This window comes from Agelaius phoeniceus, chromosome 16 (genome assembly GCF_051311805.1).
Source record: "Agelaius phoeniceus isolate bAgePho1 chromosome 16, bAgePho1.hap1, whole genome shotgun sequence".
Lineage (NCBI taxonomy): Eukaryota > Metazoa > Chordata > Aves > Passeriformes > Icteridae > Agelaius > Agelaius phoeniceus.
In genome coordinates, this window is record NC_135280.1 from 15,619,892 (window position 1) to 15,637,449 (window position 17,558).

The following is a 17,558-nucleotide window of genomic DNA, read 5'->3' on the forward strand; positions in this document are numbered from 1 at the left end:
GGGCCAGGGAATGAGGGGAAAGAAGACCAGGATCCATCTCTACTAACAAAACAATTTTATAAAAAACCAGTCAATAAACACTCACTACACTGTGTGTAGCTGAACTGTTGCCAATGCCACAGTAAATTGGCAGTCCTGGAGTCCAGTTCCAGTGTTAGCTTCAGTGACATCTTTTTGAAGTCTTGTACCTTAGTATTCCAATTCCTATGTGTTAAGGCACAGAAGGATTTTTCAGGTGAAGAAAACATGGCAACAAGAGAAGAGGCAAATGGAGTTTAAACCATGTGAGAGGTAGGTGAGAGAGCAGCTCAGACCTGCAGTGAGCCTTCATTTACCTCTGGGGTTTTTCAATAAAAACCTTGTGTCAGTGCAGCAAATGCCATAGACAAGAAGAGGGGAGCTGAAGGAGACCTGGACAGAGTAAAAAGGCAGCACAACCTCAAAATAGGTCTTTCAAGTGGAAGATTCAAGCATAGTGTTACATTCAGAAACTTGAGAACCAATGTCAATTCATTTCATTCATAGTGCCAGGCCTCAGAGAAAGCAAGGGACAGGACAGTTCTTTTCTATCACTAAGAGGGATGATAAAACTGGGCTATGAATTTCATAGAGAGAGCAGAACCTTAGCAGAGGATCAGGCAATAGGGGATACATGAAAAGGCAGCTGTGAATGGAGGAAGTAGCCCAGCTGTACAAGATAGACAAGGTTGAAGGGAAGGTATTTTGGAGGTATTTACAATTATTCACTATCATCCCTGTATGACTGCAACAGAAATACAGTTTCTAGAAATCCCAGTAAAGTTAAAAGCATGAAGAAATCAGAGGCTTAAGAAGGCCAAGTTCAGCCTTTCTTCAGTGTGTTCTGCCATGTTTTTTCTCTTGACTTGCCTCCTGTGCAGGTAATGGGGCTGGCACGGCTCCTTGTTCATGGAATTGCCGTGGGGCAGTGCTGAGGTAGGTTTGGGAGGAGCTCCAGGGCTGCCTTCAACAGAAGATGTAGGACTGGCAGTGTTGACAGAAGAGTAGCCCGAGCTCCCCTCTGGGTTGGGATTCCTTGGGGTGAGATATGCCCCTGGCAGCTCCCCCTCCCTGTGGGGTGCCCCAGAGCCATCCCATTCCCCGGGCAGGCTGTCCTCATCACTGGAGTCCTGGCCACAGTGCTCTGCAGGGTCCAGGTACAGCACTGTCACATCCAGGATCCCACTGGGGCTGGTCACTGCAGGATGGGAAAAGAGAAACCTTAGTTTGTCCCCATCCAGAACCAAGCAGGCACTCAGCACAGAGTCAAGCAAAAAAAAAGCCAAGCAAGAGTCAGCCTTCTGTCTGCTTACACCTGGAGGGCAGGCCACTAAGTCCACCCTCTATTCACACAGCATCTTTTCTTCCCTAAGACCATTTGAACAGGTACTAAGAGCTGTTAGAAAATGAGCAGCCAGGCCCAGGGTCAGCAAAACCCAACAGCTAATTAGTGTTTCTAAGACAGTGGCTCATTCATCACATTCGGTGCACTGCAAAGAGCCTGACTCTGAAACGCTGAGCAAATACAAAACCCCTCATCATGTTCTGAAGCAGTGCAGAGAAAGAACAGATAAGATACCTCTGAGAGAGTTTAACAATTATAACCACGGGGGAAGGGGAAGAGTTTTCCCACCTGGTCTTCAGCTGAAAGTTTAGGCATCTGGTGCCTGAGAAACAGTTTTAAGCAAAAATGAAAAGACAGGTTTAATCCTCTTGGCTGCTTTTTATAAGAATAAACTGCTCACCATCTCCTTCTCGCTCGCCTTCACTTTCCTGATCACCTTCATAACCAGAGCAGGAATCTAAACTCCAGTCAAGGAAGTTGTCCAGCAGACTTTCTTCCTGGGAGGACAGCTCTGCTGTGGGTGTAGTCACAAAGCTGCCTCTGTCATCCTGAATGCTGTCTTCCCTCCTCCTGTAGCAAAACACCCCAGAAATCATATGTCAAAATCCAAGTCTTTTCCAGCTCTTTTAATAGGTATGTCAAGATGGTGACAGAAAAATGGATTGTATTTAGGAATGAAACCTCAGGGTACCAGAGAAGAGGAAAGGCTCTGGCTGATCTTCAGAGCTGCTGACAGCCATGAGTTATACTCACCTTTTAGCTCTCTTTCCAGAGGGAGAGCTGAGGAAAGTCTGAATTTCCACTACGTTCCTGTGCAAGGGACTGGGCTCTGGGTCCTTCTGTTTCACACCCAACAATGAGCAGAGCTGGCTGTAACTCATAACCTAAAATATTAAATAAATAGATTTTTAAAAGTCAAAGCACCTGTAAGAATTAGACCATGAGATTCTTACGAGAACTAAATAGCCAGAAGGACATTATTTATTTTCTAGGAGAAATCTATCCCAGTGAGTTCTTCCCACAGGCACTCAAACATCAGTTAAGAGTCCCTGCAACTCAATTTTTAAACTCTCACTTTATTCACACAGCCTGCCATGGGACAGCAGCTCTGCTCTGGGTGTCAGCAGCAGATGCAGCCACAGCTCACCCACCTGTTCTTTGCCAATTTCTTCATAGCGCTCATCTTCAAATCGCTGTTTTACTGCCATGAGGGACACCTGCCTGTAATCCTTTGGGACATCATCATGGAAGCTGGAAAGAAAGATTGAAACCCCTATCTTACAATGGATTCTATGAAACAGTATTAAGAAAACCTGCCAAGTTAGATAATTTTCCTCTGTTGCTCAGTGCTGTGCTAAGGGAGTTGGTGTTTCAGCAGCTTCATCAGGACACCTGGTGGCTTCTAAGCATGTGAGCATCTAATTCCTTTTCTGTCCCTGTTTTCTGTGACCCAGGGCCAGACCAGCTGGCAGAAATAGAACAGCTGTCCCTGAACTGGACCTTAGTGCCTTGTGGCAGGGGAGCAAGGCAGCTAACCAAAGCCCCTTCCTTCACTGGGAAGGGCTGACTGTACAGGTGCAGCACATTTGCCAGAGCTGCAATCCAAGTACTCATGTGTCCCTTCAAAGAATCCCAAAACCATTACCACTTTTGGTGGAGGCTCAGCACGCAGGGCAAGAGGTCTTCTTGAGAGAAACCAGTGCATTCAGACAGCTGGCTGGTCCAAGAGTGTGCTGGAGAAGAGAGTACATATTCATATATTGAATTACATATTCATGAAGTGTATTAGTTCAGTAGTGAGTCAGCTTATTTTCTTTAATAGGTTAAGGATCGTGATATTTGCAAGCTTATATCTGTCCATAGTTTGTTCAAGTTCACAGCTGGCTTTAAGGATAGGTTTATCTGCCAAACTGATGTTAGACCTAACGACAGAAATCTTATAATACAAAGCCTGCATAGTCTGATGCTAACGCTCTAGTTCATCACCGCTATAAAGAGGTAAAATAGAATCAGAGTCATGGAATTGTTTGGGTTAGAAGGGACTTCAAAGCCCATCTCATTCCACTCCCTGCCATGGGCAGGGACACCTTCCACTATCCCAGCTTGCTCCAAACCTTGTCTGACCTGGCCGTGGACACTTCCAGGGATCCAGGGGCAGCCACAGCTGCTCTGGGCACCCTGTGCCAGGGCCTCACCACTCTCACAGGAAACAATTCCTTCCCAATATCCCATCTAACCCAGTCTTCTAGCAGTGGGAAGCCATTTCCTCTTGTCCTGTCTCTCTAGGCCCTTGTAAATGGACTCTTGTCCATGTCTCCTGTCAGCTCCATTCAGGTACTAGAAGGCCACAATTAGGTCACCCTGAAGGTTTTCTTCTCCAGGCTGAACAATCCCAATAGCAGAGCTATTTCCTCATAGCAGAGCTGTTCCAGCCCTCTAATCACATGGGTTGCCCAATACAGCCAAACAGGCTGAACTCAGCTCTTCATTCTGACTTCTTATATCTGTCCCCTTCTCCACCCCTCTGTCCACATCCTCCAGCCAAGTGATTGGGACGTCTTGCCTAAAGACAAACTAACACCCAAAAACCTCCAAAAAATCTCCCTAGAAAGAGAAGGCAGTCTGGCAGCCTGTGCTGGAGGTAGGACAGGTTACCTTGCCCATGCAGGATCTTGGCCAGCAGCAGTGCAGCAGCAGCCAGCCGGGCTGGGGAATACACACTGAGGCTTGTGTTCAGGAGGGACAGCTCACAGATGAAGCTGTAAAGGTGAAGAGTTCTTCTCTCCAGCGAGACAATGCTTGACAGAACTTCTTTGTAGTCCAGAATGGTGGGTATCTAGTGCAGAAAGGAGAACAGAGGTTGGAAATACAAGACCAGCACAAAGTCTTTTGAACAGCTGTTTCCAGGTGCTGGATTTTGTTTGTTTGGGGCTTTTCTGTTTAACTATTACATTGACATTGATGCATTCTCCAGTGATAGAATAAATGGCCTCTTAAAACTGAAGTTTTAATCTCTACAGAAGGCAGAGGGTTCTGTATCTGCATGCTCTGAGACATGCACAGGTTCCACAGTTGATTGAGAACTCTGACTTAAACCCCCGACTCATGAGATAGGAACTGCTACAAGCCTGACTTGAACAGCAACCCAAGGACAGGGAAATATTCCATCCACTTTCCAAACTCACCCTTATCTTTCCTTCTAAGGCAGAAATTATCTCGCCCATCATTCTGACCAACTCTTCATATTTGTAGGAGTTGTCTGTCAGCCACACAGCTTCCCGTATTGTCAGCATCTCTTTGCTGATGAAACTGTAATGTTAAATATTAAGTTAGCCCCAGCAGAAAGGGGATTTGTGCACTTATAGTAGATAACTGCACCCACAATGACCAGAGTTAAACAACTTCACAAGGTACTTTCCCAGGTAGACCAGCAAAGAATTGCAGCTCTTTATTTCCCCTGTAAGATGGAACCACCAACTAGAACATTCCTAATTTGGAATGTTCTTCCTAATACAGAAAAAATTCTTTGCTGTAAGAGTGGTGAGGCCCAGAGACACTATGGCTGCCTCTGGATCCCTGGAAGTGTCCAAGGCCAGGCTGGACGGGGCTTGGAAACATCCTGGGATACTGGAAGATGTCCCTGCCCATGGCAGGGGGTGGGATGAGATGATCTTTAAGACCCCTTCTAACCCAATCCAGTCTGTGATTCTCTGATCCTAATTCTTCATCTATGAAGCCTCTCCTAGGTTAAGATGCAAGATATTAAAGAAATCAACACACAAGGATAATCTTCCACCACACCATGCAGTTCATCTGAGTGTACACAGGCTCAACTATGGAACGCTGCTGCTTTTATTCCTTTCCAGCTTTCTCATGCCAATATGGTGTCAAAGACTCCAGTTGCTGATGGAATGCATTTAGAGCAATCCACAACTATGGATTTAAACTTATGTGTTTAAATAAGAAAAAAACCTTCAAGAAACTACCTTTTTTGCCTCATTTACACAGTCTGTGTTTGTATGTAAACAGTTAAACAGCAGTCAAAGTAGAGGAAAGTCAAAGAGCCTTTCCAATATTACAAGCAAGGAATGGGGAAGAAGTTTGAGCTGCAGGAAAGGATTTGGAAGATCATAATGACCACCTCTGCTCAGCAGCCAGAACCCTCACCGTGTGCAAATGACCATGCAGGCTATTCCCAAAAGCTGGAGGCGAGCACGAGGTACAGGTCTCAGCGTCAAGTAACGGTCCACACATCCCACTGTCATGTGCAGGCACAGGCTAGAAAAGTCCTTCATGGTAGCCACTTCCACCAGCCAATCCACCAGGATATACCTAGAACAGGAAGAGAGACTTAAGGAAGAACTTGGGAAGTGGTGTCCCACACTATGACATCCAGCTGGAGAATGAGCCAGGGCAAGCAGAGCAGTGACAAGTGTTCCTGAGATGCCTCCCAAGAGAAGAGCCAACTCCCTCAAGTGCAGTTGTGGCTGTGGTGGATCCTCCTGCAGCCCTCCTGGCAAACCTGCCTGCCCCATCCCCTCCCTGCACACCAACACACACAGTGTGGGGAATAAACAGGAGGAGTTGGAGATGTGTGTGTGGTCACAGGGCCATGATCCCATTGCCATTACAGAGCCACACTGGGACACCCATGTGGAGGGAATGCTGCCATGCATGGTTATGTACTTTTTTAGGAAAGCAATGCCAGCAAGGGGAAGTGGTGGAGCTGCCCTCCACGTGAGGGAGCAACTGGAATGTATCAAGGTCTGCCTAGGGAAGGATACAGAGCTCATCCATAAAGATTAAGGGGCAGGCTAACACGGGTGACACTGCTGCAAGTGTTTACTCAGGAAAAGGGAGTCAATAGGGACTTTGGACAAGGCCTGAAGTGACAGGACAAGGGAGAATGGCTTCACACTGACAGATGGCAGGGCTAGATGGGAAGAAATGCTTCCCTGTGTGGGCCATGAGACCCTGGCACAGGTTCTCTAGAGAAACTGTAGAAGGATTGCAGGGACATACAGGGAAATTGGGAATAGTTTTTGCTGTGAGGCCTCACTCCTGGATCCAAGTTCCTACCTCATTATTTCATTCATTCCTTTCTGCACAGTGAAGATGCTTTGCTTGCTGATAGGAAGGGAAGCTTGAAAGATTTGAGAAACCATTTCCCTGGAAGATTTTGCTTCTAATCCTAGTTGGTTTCCATTCCCACAAGCTTTGGCTAAAGCTATCTGTAGTAGAAAGAACACAAAAGAAAGTATGTTTATTTTACCAAATGCAAACTAAGCAGAGGACAGTCCTCTATTTTTCCTGCTGAAAACACTGAACATGGCAAACTACTTGAAAGTAGTTCTTAGTTTGGTTTAAATGTTGAGCACACAGATTATTTGGGGCCAGTCTTTTAAGTCTATCAAAAGATGCATCTTTACTCCATTCTGCCACCAGTGTGCTGCAATTTCCCAAAGAAGAGAATCTGCAGAGTAGATACAGACATGCACATAAAGACAATACTCAGCAATGCTGGTCCTGCTTCTAAAATGAGAAATTTAAACCTGCAATGGCAGCACAGAAAGGACCAAATAAAGACTGCAGCTCTGGGAAAGCTCAGTCTTACCTGTGCTTCCCAGCAGCCCTTGGCTGCGTAGTCTCGTAGCTTCCTGAGACTTTGGAGGTATCTGCCAGGATCCGACATCTACAGAGAGGAACACAAACAGATGTAAAAACCCACAGCCTTTACACAACAAACAGAAGGATTGTAGCACCAGTATCCAGAGAGAAACACTGCCTGGAGGTACATCTATTATTTCAGCAACAAGTCTGTTTCTTATCATGACACCACTGTTTTTAAGAACCTTTTTTCAGGCCTCACAGGAAATGAGAGCAGTCACTCAGGATTCCAAGGGGACAGCTTTGGCAGATTTATTAAAGACAAGGCAGGAGCCTCCCACTCCTGTTCCCCAGAGCCCTGGGATCACTAGCTAGCAGTGCTCAGGCCTTCAGCAGAGTGGGAGTAAACTTCTCTGGCACCTTGGCTACAACTGCTCATAGCCTCATTTCACACACCCAGGCAGACACCAGAGCTCATTTCAGAGAGTTCTTAGCACTCTCCTTGTTTATAAAGAAGGTAAGCTCTGAGGAACAGCAATTGCTCTCTGAGGACGTTCCTTTCACATAACAGAGATCCAGAAGTTAGTGTAAAAGTTGTTTGGAGACAAAAAATGACTACTTACAGCAGCTTTTCTGTTGTTTTCCCAAAGGAGGTAGGAGCTGATTAAACAACCCTGTTTTGAAGATTCTTCAAGCATTTCAAGGGATTCTTTCTTTTTTCCTTCATCCTAAAAACAAAAGGCATATATTGGTATTCCTTCTGTCCAGACAAGTGGATGCCTCAACACTTCAGAAGCTACAGAACACTGTAGCTAAAGCTACAGAGCAGAATCCATCCTTTGGGAATGCCCTTCAGCCTCTGAGGAATGCTTCCCCATCCACTCAGTGCTGCCATTTGCAGATGCAGGCTCTGAGAGCAGTTAGTGCTTTTCCTCAGCCAGACAAATGCTTTTTGGCTTGCTTGCCACTGAAGGCTTTTTATTTTATTTTTTGTTTTACAAGGCATTACAACTGGAAGGCTTCCTTTGAGACCTGAACATACTGCAAGCCCATGATTAAGCCAAAATTAATTTCACAATTTGTACAATTCAATAAAGTAAGTTAATAATGTTCCTTTAAACAACCAGTAAATTAAACTCATGAGAACAGAAACTCCTGGGACCCTTGAGGAGTAAAAGAGCATCTGGCTGATTTATGTTTTTAATCAAGGTAAACAACATTAGCATCACCAGAAAAAAACCCAAATCCAAACCCATCAGAAATACTGCTCACCTCAAAGAAATTCAAAACCTTAGCCAAGCTGTGGAGAATAGATCCTTTCTGAGCCTGAAGAAAACATCAAAATAAAGCATTGTTAAACCACAGCAATTCTTGCTAGTAATTTCAGACTATAGTTTTGGTTTATCTTTCAGTCATTCTTCCCCCTTGCTTTTCTGTATGTTTTGTTATCCCTGAGATAGCACTGAACCTCTCCAAAGTGACAGTACAGTCCTCCAGCACTCATGATCTATCATGTGCAGTTTTGCAATAAAGTCAATAAATGACTGAGCCACAGTTGTTGAAGCAACAAGAGCACAGGAGGCTCCTCGGGGAAATAAAAGTATTCTTTCCAAAATAACGAGATGCAGTTACTGACGTAGGGTAAAGCCAAGGGCAGAGAGAAACCTGACCTTGTCAAGCTGACACTCTGCCTTGAGACTCTCGTAGACCACAGCCTTACAGCAGCTGCCAGAGAAGGACCAGGGAGGACGGATGAACAGCCAGATAAAGGGAACTGCACACACATTCAGGTGCTCGGCCAAGCTGAAGTAGTGAGATGCCTTTATTCCGTTCACTTCTGCACGCCCGTGGCCCGTGATGGACACTGAACCAGAGAGAAAGCCAGAAATCAAGTGGAGTTTGTTCACAATGCCTGCTTGGCATTCAGTCAGGCCAAGACAGACATGAGGAAACAAACAGAAAAAGGTTGAACTGTTTCTGTCATTTAGAGCCTTAGAAATCATGGAGGTTGCTAAAGAAAAATCTTCACTACAGTCAGGCTTTAGGAACACATAACATAAGTTGGGGGGTTCATACTGCAAATACCAACTGCCTTGCCAGGACCCTGTGTCAGGAGGCTCCTCCTGTCACTTGTCAGGCTCCTTTGATACATTTATCCCGCTACCAAAGTAGCCGAGTTTCATCACAAGTTTGCAGAGGATAACTCCTAACCCTGAATTCCCAGTGGCAGCTTTGTGGCCAGTGCCTAAGCAGAGCAATGTAAAACTTCCTCATGCCACGTTCCCCAAAGCCCCAGGACAAGCTCCCACACTTACAGCCTTCGTTGTACAGGTACGCCAAGCTCAGCTTCACAGCAGCTTCAAAGTTACCACTTTCAGCAGCCCTGAAGGGCAAACAGAGAAGGCACTGGAGGTTAAAATCCTTCCTAGCACCAGAATCCACAGTTTGGTCCTTGTGCCCTCAAGGACATGCATCAAAACATCAAGCCCTTGTGCTCCTCCCTCTCAAAGTGATGTGCACATACTGGTCTGCCTCAAAAAGAAGTGACACTCAGAAGCAAAACCATTATCATGGCATTTAAACGTGTTAAAGAAATCTCTGATACCAATGGATCCCCTTCAAATCAGATGGATAAAAAGATGTTCCCCATCTTTTTGAAGCAGATTTATTGTTACCCTTTCAAACTTTGTTACTGAAATTCACCTGTTTTTCAATACACTGGTTTGCACAAGAAGGGACCAAGCCAACTTAGACTTAGAAACAGGATTATTCTCTGGAGCCCCTGACCTCACTTGTTCATTCACATGGGAACACCAGAAAGAGGTTTTAGGGAATGTGTTACGTTCCAATCTGGAATATTAATGCCTGTGAAGAGAAATAACTTTGGTATATGCAATAGGGCCTGCTCTGGTTAAAGAGACAGCAGTGACCAGCAGCAGCTTAGACCTGAAATCAACCTTTTTTTCATTGCCAAAGCAAGTATTTCCCCTCTTTGTATAACTCAGGTCCCCCACTTACACTGAGGACTGATTAGAATAGTTAATCTTCCTTCAAACATCATCTTCTAAAAGGCCAGACAACTTTGATGTTTAAAACTTACCTTTCAAACATCCTCAGATGGTTTGGAGATGGCCACAGGTCTTGGAAACTTGCATGTGCCCAAACACTGGAATGATTATCCACAAGGTATTTAAGATGTGAGTGCACCTGCATGGAGGGAACACAGAATAATGATTATCAAAATAAAAGGACCAACAGAAAAACAGGTCTTTGCAATCTTATTTTAGAGAAGTAACTAATTGATCACAAGTTATGTTTAACTTGCTGCTTGCCTGATAACCAAGTAAGTAAGAGATGCCAAACCCATTTGTTCACCAACAGTAATCTGGCAGGACAATTTCCTCAGAAAAGGTACAAAAAGCAGTCAAATACTGCTGCTACTCGTAACTTGAGCAGTGAGAAGTGAAACTTTCCCTAGGATAGCAAAAATCTCAACCCTGCAGGCACTCTTTGGGTTACTTCAGGTTCTGTGACATGAGAAGCCTGTTCTGTGTGCAGTCCAAGCTCCTGGAGGCAGAGCTGAGCCCTGAGCCTGGCACAGGGGAAGCTGCAGCACTTACAGCTCTGACTGAGAGGATGTCTGCAGCAGGGAGGCCCTTCAGGATGTGAAACAGAACATCCTCGGGGAGGTTCAAGAACGTCAGGACTCGAGGCCGTTTTATTATCCTTCGCTTCGAAGGGAAAGAATAACATCTGGAACACCTACAGTGAACCACTGGAAAAGAAAAACACAGGACACCTCAGTTAGTGATGGAACAGCATAAGGAAAAAAGGTACTACACAGTCATACACACATACACAGGTGTTCACTTGAGCACCTCTTCACTGCAGCACAGGACACTGCAAACACATTAACCAGGCATATACATCTCATGCCTCATATTGCCACAAGACTAAACCACAGAGCAGAAAAGCCTTGTTTAAATTGGTTAATGAAGCCAAGAGACTCAGTAGGGGTGGCTCAAGCTCAAGTACTCTTCAACAAGAGCCCCTCTGAGCCCTGACTCCTGTGACCATGTTTAGTAGTGACAAATAGTTCAGCTGTCCCTGTTCAGTAGTAACAAATAGTTTAACTGTCACTACTGTCACTTCATCTACCTCCCCCAAGCCTCAACTTTTCCTTCTCAACTGACAGCAGTCCCTGGAACACAACCAGAGATATTAAGAAGACAAACAAACCTACTCAAGCCTATCTTTCCAAGCAGTTGCTGCTAGGAATGCTAATGGAACATACATTGCCTATATCTTCTGGAGTATTATTTCAAGGCAATATTTATACACACACACACATACATATTTATGTACACAAAATGTACTATCCTCAGCAGTATTATTGCCATGAAAATGAAATGGACACCCAAACTGGGATGCCAGTTCAGCCTATAGGAGCATCCAAATAGCGACCAGGGGGTACACGAGCAACTCAGCGAAAACTCCATTTCTACAGACAGGAAATGGCACAGGTTCATTTCCAATGTGTTGCTTCACAAAACCAGAGTGGTTTAGGCTGCAAGAGAACTCTGGGGGTCACCCACTTCAACCGTCCGGCCAAGCGGGGCAGGACCACATCCAGGTGGGTTTGAACAACTCCAAGGATGTGGATCCCACAATCGCTCTGGGCAATCAAGCACCATCGCTCAGCCACCCTTAGAGTAAAAAAACACTTTCTCTTACTTTTGAATGGAGTTTCCTGCACAGTCCTGCTCACACTGCAAACTCACAGACGCCCGAGAGGCTTTTCCCACGCGCAATGCACATCCTGACCCCTTGGCTTTGAGGCCAGGCGCGCTCAGGCACAACCGCCAGGCACAGCCACGGACCCCGGGGTCACAGAACGGCTGAGGCACGGCCCCGGCGGGGAGCACTGCACGGACAGAGCCGGTCCCGAGCCCCGCCGGGCCGGGCCGGGCCGGGCCGCACCGCCCCCGCCGCGTTTGAATTTGGGCGCGCAGCCGTCGGCCCGGCCCCTCACCCGCTGCCGGTCCCGGCGGTCCCTCAGCCCGGCCTCAAGGTATCCCGTTATCCCCCGCCCTCAGACCTCCTGAGGAGGCGCCCAGCAGGCAGAGCCCGCTCTGGAGCCGCCCCTCAGAGCAGGAGGACCCGACAAACAGCAGCACCCGCGGAGTCCGCGGGCAGATCCATACTCACCGCCCGCCTTCATCGCGGCGCGCCCGCGGGGATTGCGCGGACGGACAGAGCACCTTGCCCGGCTCCGAGAGAGCGGCACGGCCGTAGGAGGGACCGGAGTGCCGGGGGCGGGCGGGCAGCACGGCGCTGACACGCCCCGCTCGCAGCGCGGGCGCGCCCAGTGAGCGCCGGGAGCGGCGGGAGCCCCGCCCGCCAGGCCCGCCCGCCGCGCCACCACCCCGCCCACCGCCCGCGCGCACTTGTTTTAAACACAGCAGGCTCTGTCATTGGCCAGGATGCCTATGGGGCGGAGCCGTACCGCCCCTCGCGCTGTGATTGGTCGGCGAGGATGCGAATTCGAATTGGGGCAGTTGGCGGTTCAAACCTGTAGCGCAGCGGCGCATGCGCGTGGGCACGGCGCCCCCTGCCGTGCGGGGCGGTTCAGTGAAGCGGGGGCGCAGCGCTTCCCCTCACGGCGTGGCCGCCATGTTTCCGCGGTCCCGTTATCCTCGGCCGGCGGCGGGTGTGGGGCACAGCGGCGGTCCCGGCTCTCCGAGGGGCCAGAATTTTCTTCTCCTCTCTCGGCTCCAGCCGGCAGCAGCCATCCCTGCTGCTGCTTTGTCGCTCACAGTCACCTTTGCTTAGCCGAGGCTGCCTGACCAAGGGAGCTTTTGAGGGGAGCAGTGGGGGCTTATTGCTGCCTGATGATCTCCACCTTGAACATTCATTGAGGTTATCCATGCTGGAGCTAAAGCATGGGGGAGGTTGTTGCATGCCCCAGCCTGGGCTGGGGGTGACCTGCTGGACAGCAGCTCCGCAGAGAAGGCTGTGGGGGTCACAACAGGGTCCTTGACCAGCCCTGTTTCCTGGGGCCAGGGTGGGGGATCCTGGGGTGGGAAGGGCATTGCCAGCAGGTCAGAGACAGAGTCCTGCCCATCTCTTCAGCACTGGTGAGGCTCATCTGGAATGCTGTGTCCAGTTTTGGCTCCTCAGGACAGGATGGGCATGAAGCTCCTGGAGTGGGTATAGAATCATAGAATTCTGGGGACCTGAAAGGACCTGAAAGACCATCTGGTTCCATCCCCTGCCATGAGTAGCAATGCCTTCCACTATCCCAGGTTGTTCCAACCCCTGTCCAACCTGGACTTGAACACTTGGAGAGGTGGGGTGGCCACAGCTTCTCTGGGCAACCTATGCCAGGACTCACCTCCCTGACAGCCAAGAATTTCTTCCTAATAAGCTAACCCTATCAGAGTGAAGCCATCCTTCTCTCTTTCCAGGCCTGTGTCCCAAGTCCCTCTCCACTTCTCTTGAAGGCTGTTTAAATACTGGAAGGGGCTCTATGGTCTCCCTAGAGCCTTCTCTTCTCCAGGCTGAACACTCCCAGCTCTCCCAGCCTGGCTCCAGAGCAAGAGGGTTCCTGCTCTTGCAGCATCTCCGTTGCTTCCTCTGGACCCGCTGCAGCAGGTCCACAGAGGGAAGGTGATGAAGGGACTGGAGCACCTCCCTGACAAGGAAAAGCTGAGGGAGCTGGGGCTGTTTGGCCTCAAGAGGACACACAGCTGAGAGTGGCCCTTGTCTATATCTGTCAGTGTCTGCAGGGAGAGGTCAGAGCATAAGACTGGTCTCTGTTCTGTGGGGTCCAGCACAAGAGGCAATGGGCAAAAACTAAATACAGGATACTCCACCTGAACATGAGAAAGAACTTTTCTGTGAATGTGACTGAGCACTGAAGAGACTTCCCAGAGAGACTGTGGACTCTCCCTCAGTGGGAGATAATCAAAACCCACCTGGCCACAGTCCTGTGTCATGGAACCCTGCTTGAGCAGGGAAGTGGGACCATTTGATCCACTGTGGTCTTTTCCAGCCTGAACCATTCTGTGATTCCTGCCGGGGGAAGGAGCCTGGGGCTTCCTGGACAGAGTCTGTTTCTGATGTCCTGAGCTGCAACCTTGCCCCATCTTTCCCCAGCACACCCCTGTTCCTGCCCTTGTGTGGGGGTGAGGAGGAATTAGGCAAACAATTGGGAGTCAAAGTTCAAACCTGAGTACAGGATTCAGAGCAAAGCCCTAAACCTCATAAGGCAAAGGGCAGAGTGGGATAAGGAGGTGTATTGAAAAGGCTGGCAGGCAGACAAAGCAATGTAGGAAAAAGCAGATATTGAATTCGCTCAGCTGAAGACTCTTGTGAATCTTAAAATTCAGAAGACTTAAAAACAGTGAGAAGAGGAGCTCTTGTTTTGTAGGACAGGAAATGACTGCACCCCAATTACTGGTGGCTGGAAAGTTTCCCAGTGTTGTACTGTGACTAAACATCAATCCCAGCAGAGCTGAGGTGTCTTCCTGCTAGCGTGTATGAGATTTGTTTGAGGGTTTTACAAGCACTTCTCATTGCTAGAACACGAACTTCTGGATGCTTCTCTGCACCCGCACCCTTCCACCTGCAAGGGGTTGGAATAGCTTTGAAATCTCACTAGAGATCTCATTTTATGGTTGGGGAGGCTGACCTTGAGTAGCCTGATAGCTTCTCTGAGCCCACCCCACAGCGCTGGCCATGCTGGGCATTTCACCTCGTGCATTGTCCCCAGTCCCTCTGGTGAGGTGACCCCAGAGGGAGGAGCAGCTGTGGACAGTCCTTCTCCTGTACAGCCCCACCTCCACCTCCATCTGCGAAACTGTGTCATGTTCCTGTGAGCACAGCAGCTGCCAACATGGAAAAGTGGCACCAGGAGCACAGGGAATATTTAGATTCTTTTAATTGAGAAGCAATTTGAGTTAAAAAGTTAATCATGCTGTCAGCTTCTGTTCCTCATTTTTTCTCCCCCTCACAGCTGTTTCTGTCAACTAAAAATAAATTGAGCCAGCAAACAAAACATGAATAATCAGCTGCCTACGGAGAGCTCAGATCCCAGCAAGAGATGCTCCTTGGGTAATCTGCAGTGCAGAGTCCCCTCAGGTAAATCCCATCCTTCCCAAACATGGCAGCAGAAAAGGAAGGCGTGGAGAGGGTTATATTTGAGGGACAGGTATAACCAAAACCTGGGTGGGCACTGGGAGGTGGGAGGTGAGATTCTCAGCAGCAGCACACCTTGGCCTGATTTGTTCTTTCCCAAATAGGATGGCAGGACATCCAGGTGGTTTTATCACTAACAGACAAACCAGAGCAGAGGCTGACTGGTGTGAAGTGGGACTTGCGTTACCTGAACACGGCCATCTGACTTTGCTGAGCCTGTGGGTTACAAACACAGGCTCAGCCCAGAGGTGACAGGCAGGACAGGACTGGGACTGGGACCTGCACCTTCACCACCAGGCAGCTGGATGCTTGGTGGGATACACCATCCTAAACACACCTGCACCACTTGGGAAGCCACTGCACATCAGAGTCAGTCACTACAGAGGAGAGAAGCATGTTTTATTCTGTATTGCCAAGTCTTGAGCTGGATTTCAGATCAGTTTAGGGAGGGACTTTTCACAACGGGCAATGGCCTTAAGCCATTCTTAAGCCTTATCCTATCACTGTTCTTATCACATCGTTGCCTGGGAGGGTGCTACGCCCTGGCCTAGATTGCCCAGAACAGCTGTGGCTGCCCCATCCCTGGAAGTGTCCAAGGCCAGGTTGGAGAGATCTTGGAGCCACCTGGGATAGTGGAAGGTGTCCCTGCCCATGGAATGGGATGAGCTTTAAGGTCCATTCAACCCAAACCATTCTGGAATTCTATGATTTCCCATATATGCCTTTTCCTCCACTGGATAGCCTGCAGAGGGTTGTGTTTCTCCTCAATCCAAATGGCTCCTCACTTCCTGCTCTTCTGCTGGCTCTGGAAATGAAGGTGAATACAACAAAGGCATTTTGCTTGCCTTTATTGCTGTGATTTAAGCAAAACTCAACACATGTGTAACACTCGTGTTTCTGCCAAACCTAGGATTCTCTGGGGACAAGAGTTGTTGTTACCAGCTCATTTCACTCAAGGTGTTGATCCCTCTTCTGAAGAAATCCAAGGGCTTGAGACCATGGCATCTAAGCAAGACATTCAACATCAACATTCTCCTAGGAAAACTGAAAATTTGTTGAAAATATCTCTTAGCCAGGAAATATCAGCTCCCACTTTCACAAGTCCAAGAGGTTCATTGCTACACAGATCATTGCTCACTTGCTGCCTCTGCCACTTCAGCTTTTAAAGCCTCTTCAGATGGGCATGTGTGAAAATCTCTCCTATATTTCCACTCAATTTGTATACTGTGATCAGATTCAAATGTGCAGATTTTAAGGAAAGAGCGAAAATGAAGAATTTCAGTCAAATAGGTTTTTGAGAGTGATATAAACAAAGATCAATGTAACAGTCCCTCTAAACTCTTCAGATAGTGAACAGTTTAACAAACAGCTGTGTTTAGACATTTGGAGTGTTCAGTCTGGTGAAAAAGATGCAGACAAGCACCTGAACACTGGAGATTGCGTTACACACCATTGCAAAAAAGTAATTTCATTTATATAGACAGTGAAATTACATTTGTCTCACTACCGCAGAGCTGCGTGATTTGCAGAGGCTTTTTCCGCAGATTAACACTGTCCAAGATAGTTCCAGAATTGAAAACAAAATGCCTGTGCTATTACAGGGCTACATGGAAGTTAATCAGCCAAGCTGAAACCTGACAGTAATTAGCTCAGCTGCAGCTATGTCCCAGCTATGCTGCCTTCAGGATCCAGCACCTCTGCACGGCCTGACATGATGCTGTCATGGATATGAGGGTGCCTGAGGCTTGGGGGAAAAGTGAGGAACAGGGAGTCATTTCACTACAATTTGTACATGGTCTGTGATTACTCAATCAATGAACATGAGAGTTTTATATTAGAACGGCCCAAGAATGTGTTCTGGCAGTTGTAAAGTGGTCTTTCCTGCAGATCAGAGGGCAAACAAAAGCAGTCTGGGCCATTTGCTGCATGAAAGGCTCAAAAGCTCCATGAATGCACCTGGCAAATCACTCTCTGCTAGAGTGGTGAGAGGGGAGGAGGAACAATTTTCTTCTGAAAGAGCCAATTCTCGGTTGAAATATTTGTACCAGTCCCAGTAATTTCTGTTCTCCTTTTTAAAGGGTGAGATAATTCAGCTCTTTATTAGACCCTTAGCACAATGTAATGACAACTGGGCTGGAGAGGGAAGTTGCTCTTCAAGGGAGGAAAGAGCTCCTCCAAATTTGAAAATCTAATTGTGAATTCAGTAGAAGTGTTTGTCTTGGGTCCCAGGATGATGAGGCAACTATGACTAAAGTTTCATGTCAGGACATCTCAGCATATTCTGTGATGGCACATCCATATCCTTACAGAATAATGTGCAATCCCTCTGTTTTACAATCATGCTAACATTTATTAACAGTGCTGTGGAGCTGTAAATCAGCAGTGAAGA

At 47.7% G+C, this 17,558-nt stretch overlaps 1 protein-coding gene across 1 annotated transcript; it reads right to left on the reverse strand.

Annotated features, from left to right (window-relative positions):
• Nucleotides 1-40: 40 nt before the first annotated feature.
• CCNF (cyclin F) lies at nt 41-12,335 on the reverse strand. Its single transcript, XM_054643696.2, has 17 exons — nt 12,179-12,335; nt 10,591-10,745; nt 10,071-10,177; nt 9,286-9,353; nt 8,641-8,834; nt 8,243-8,296; nt 7,594-7,698; nt 6,978-7,055; nt 6,443-6,594; nt 5,531-5,695; nt 4,549-4,672; nt 4,019-4,199; nt 3,009-3,096; nt 2,515-2,614; nt 2,117-2,247; nt 1,764-1,933; nt 41-1,216 (listed from the first exon to the last, which is right to left on the reverse strand). Exons 1-17 carry the CDS (start codon nt 12,189-12,191, stop codon nt 819-821), a joined length of 2,283 nt encoding a protein of 760 aa, XP_054499671.2. The 5' UTR covers nt 12,192-12,335; the 3' UTR covers nt 41-818.
• Nucleotides 12,336-17,558: the final 5,223 nt, after the last annotated feature.

Bases quoted from the DNA above. Each gene is read 5' to 3' on its own strand.
- CCNF (XM_054643696.2), bottom strand. The intron at 4,673-5,530 runs GTGAGGGTTCTG...TTAACATTACAG, and splicing joins TGCATGGTCATTTGCACACG to TTTCATCAGCAAAGAGATGC. The intron at 4,200-4,548 runs GTGAGTTTGGAA...TTTCTGCACTAG, and splicing joins CCTTAGAAGGAAAGATAAGG to ATACCCACCATTCTGGACTA.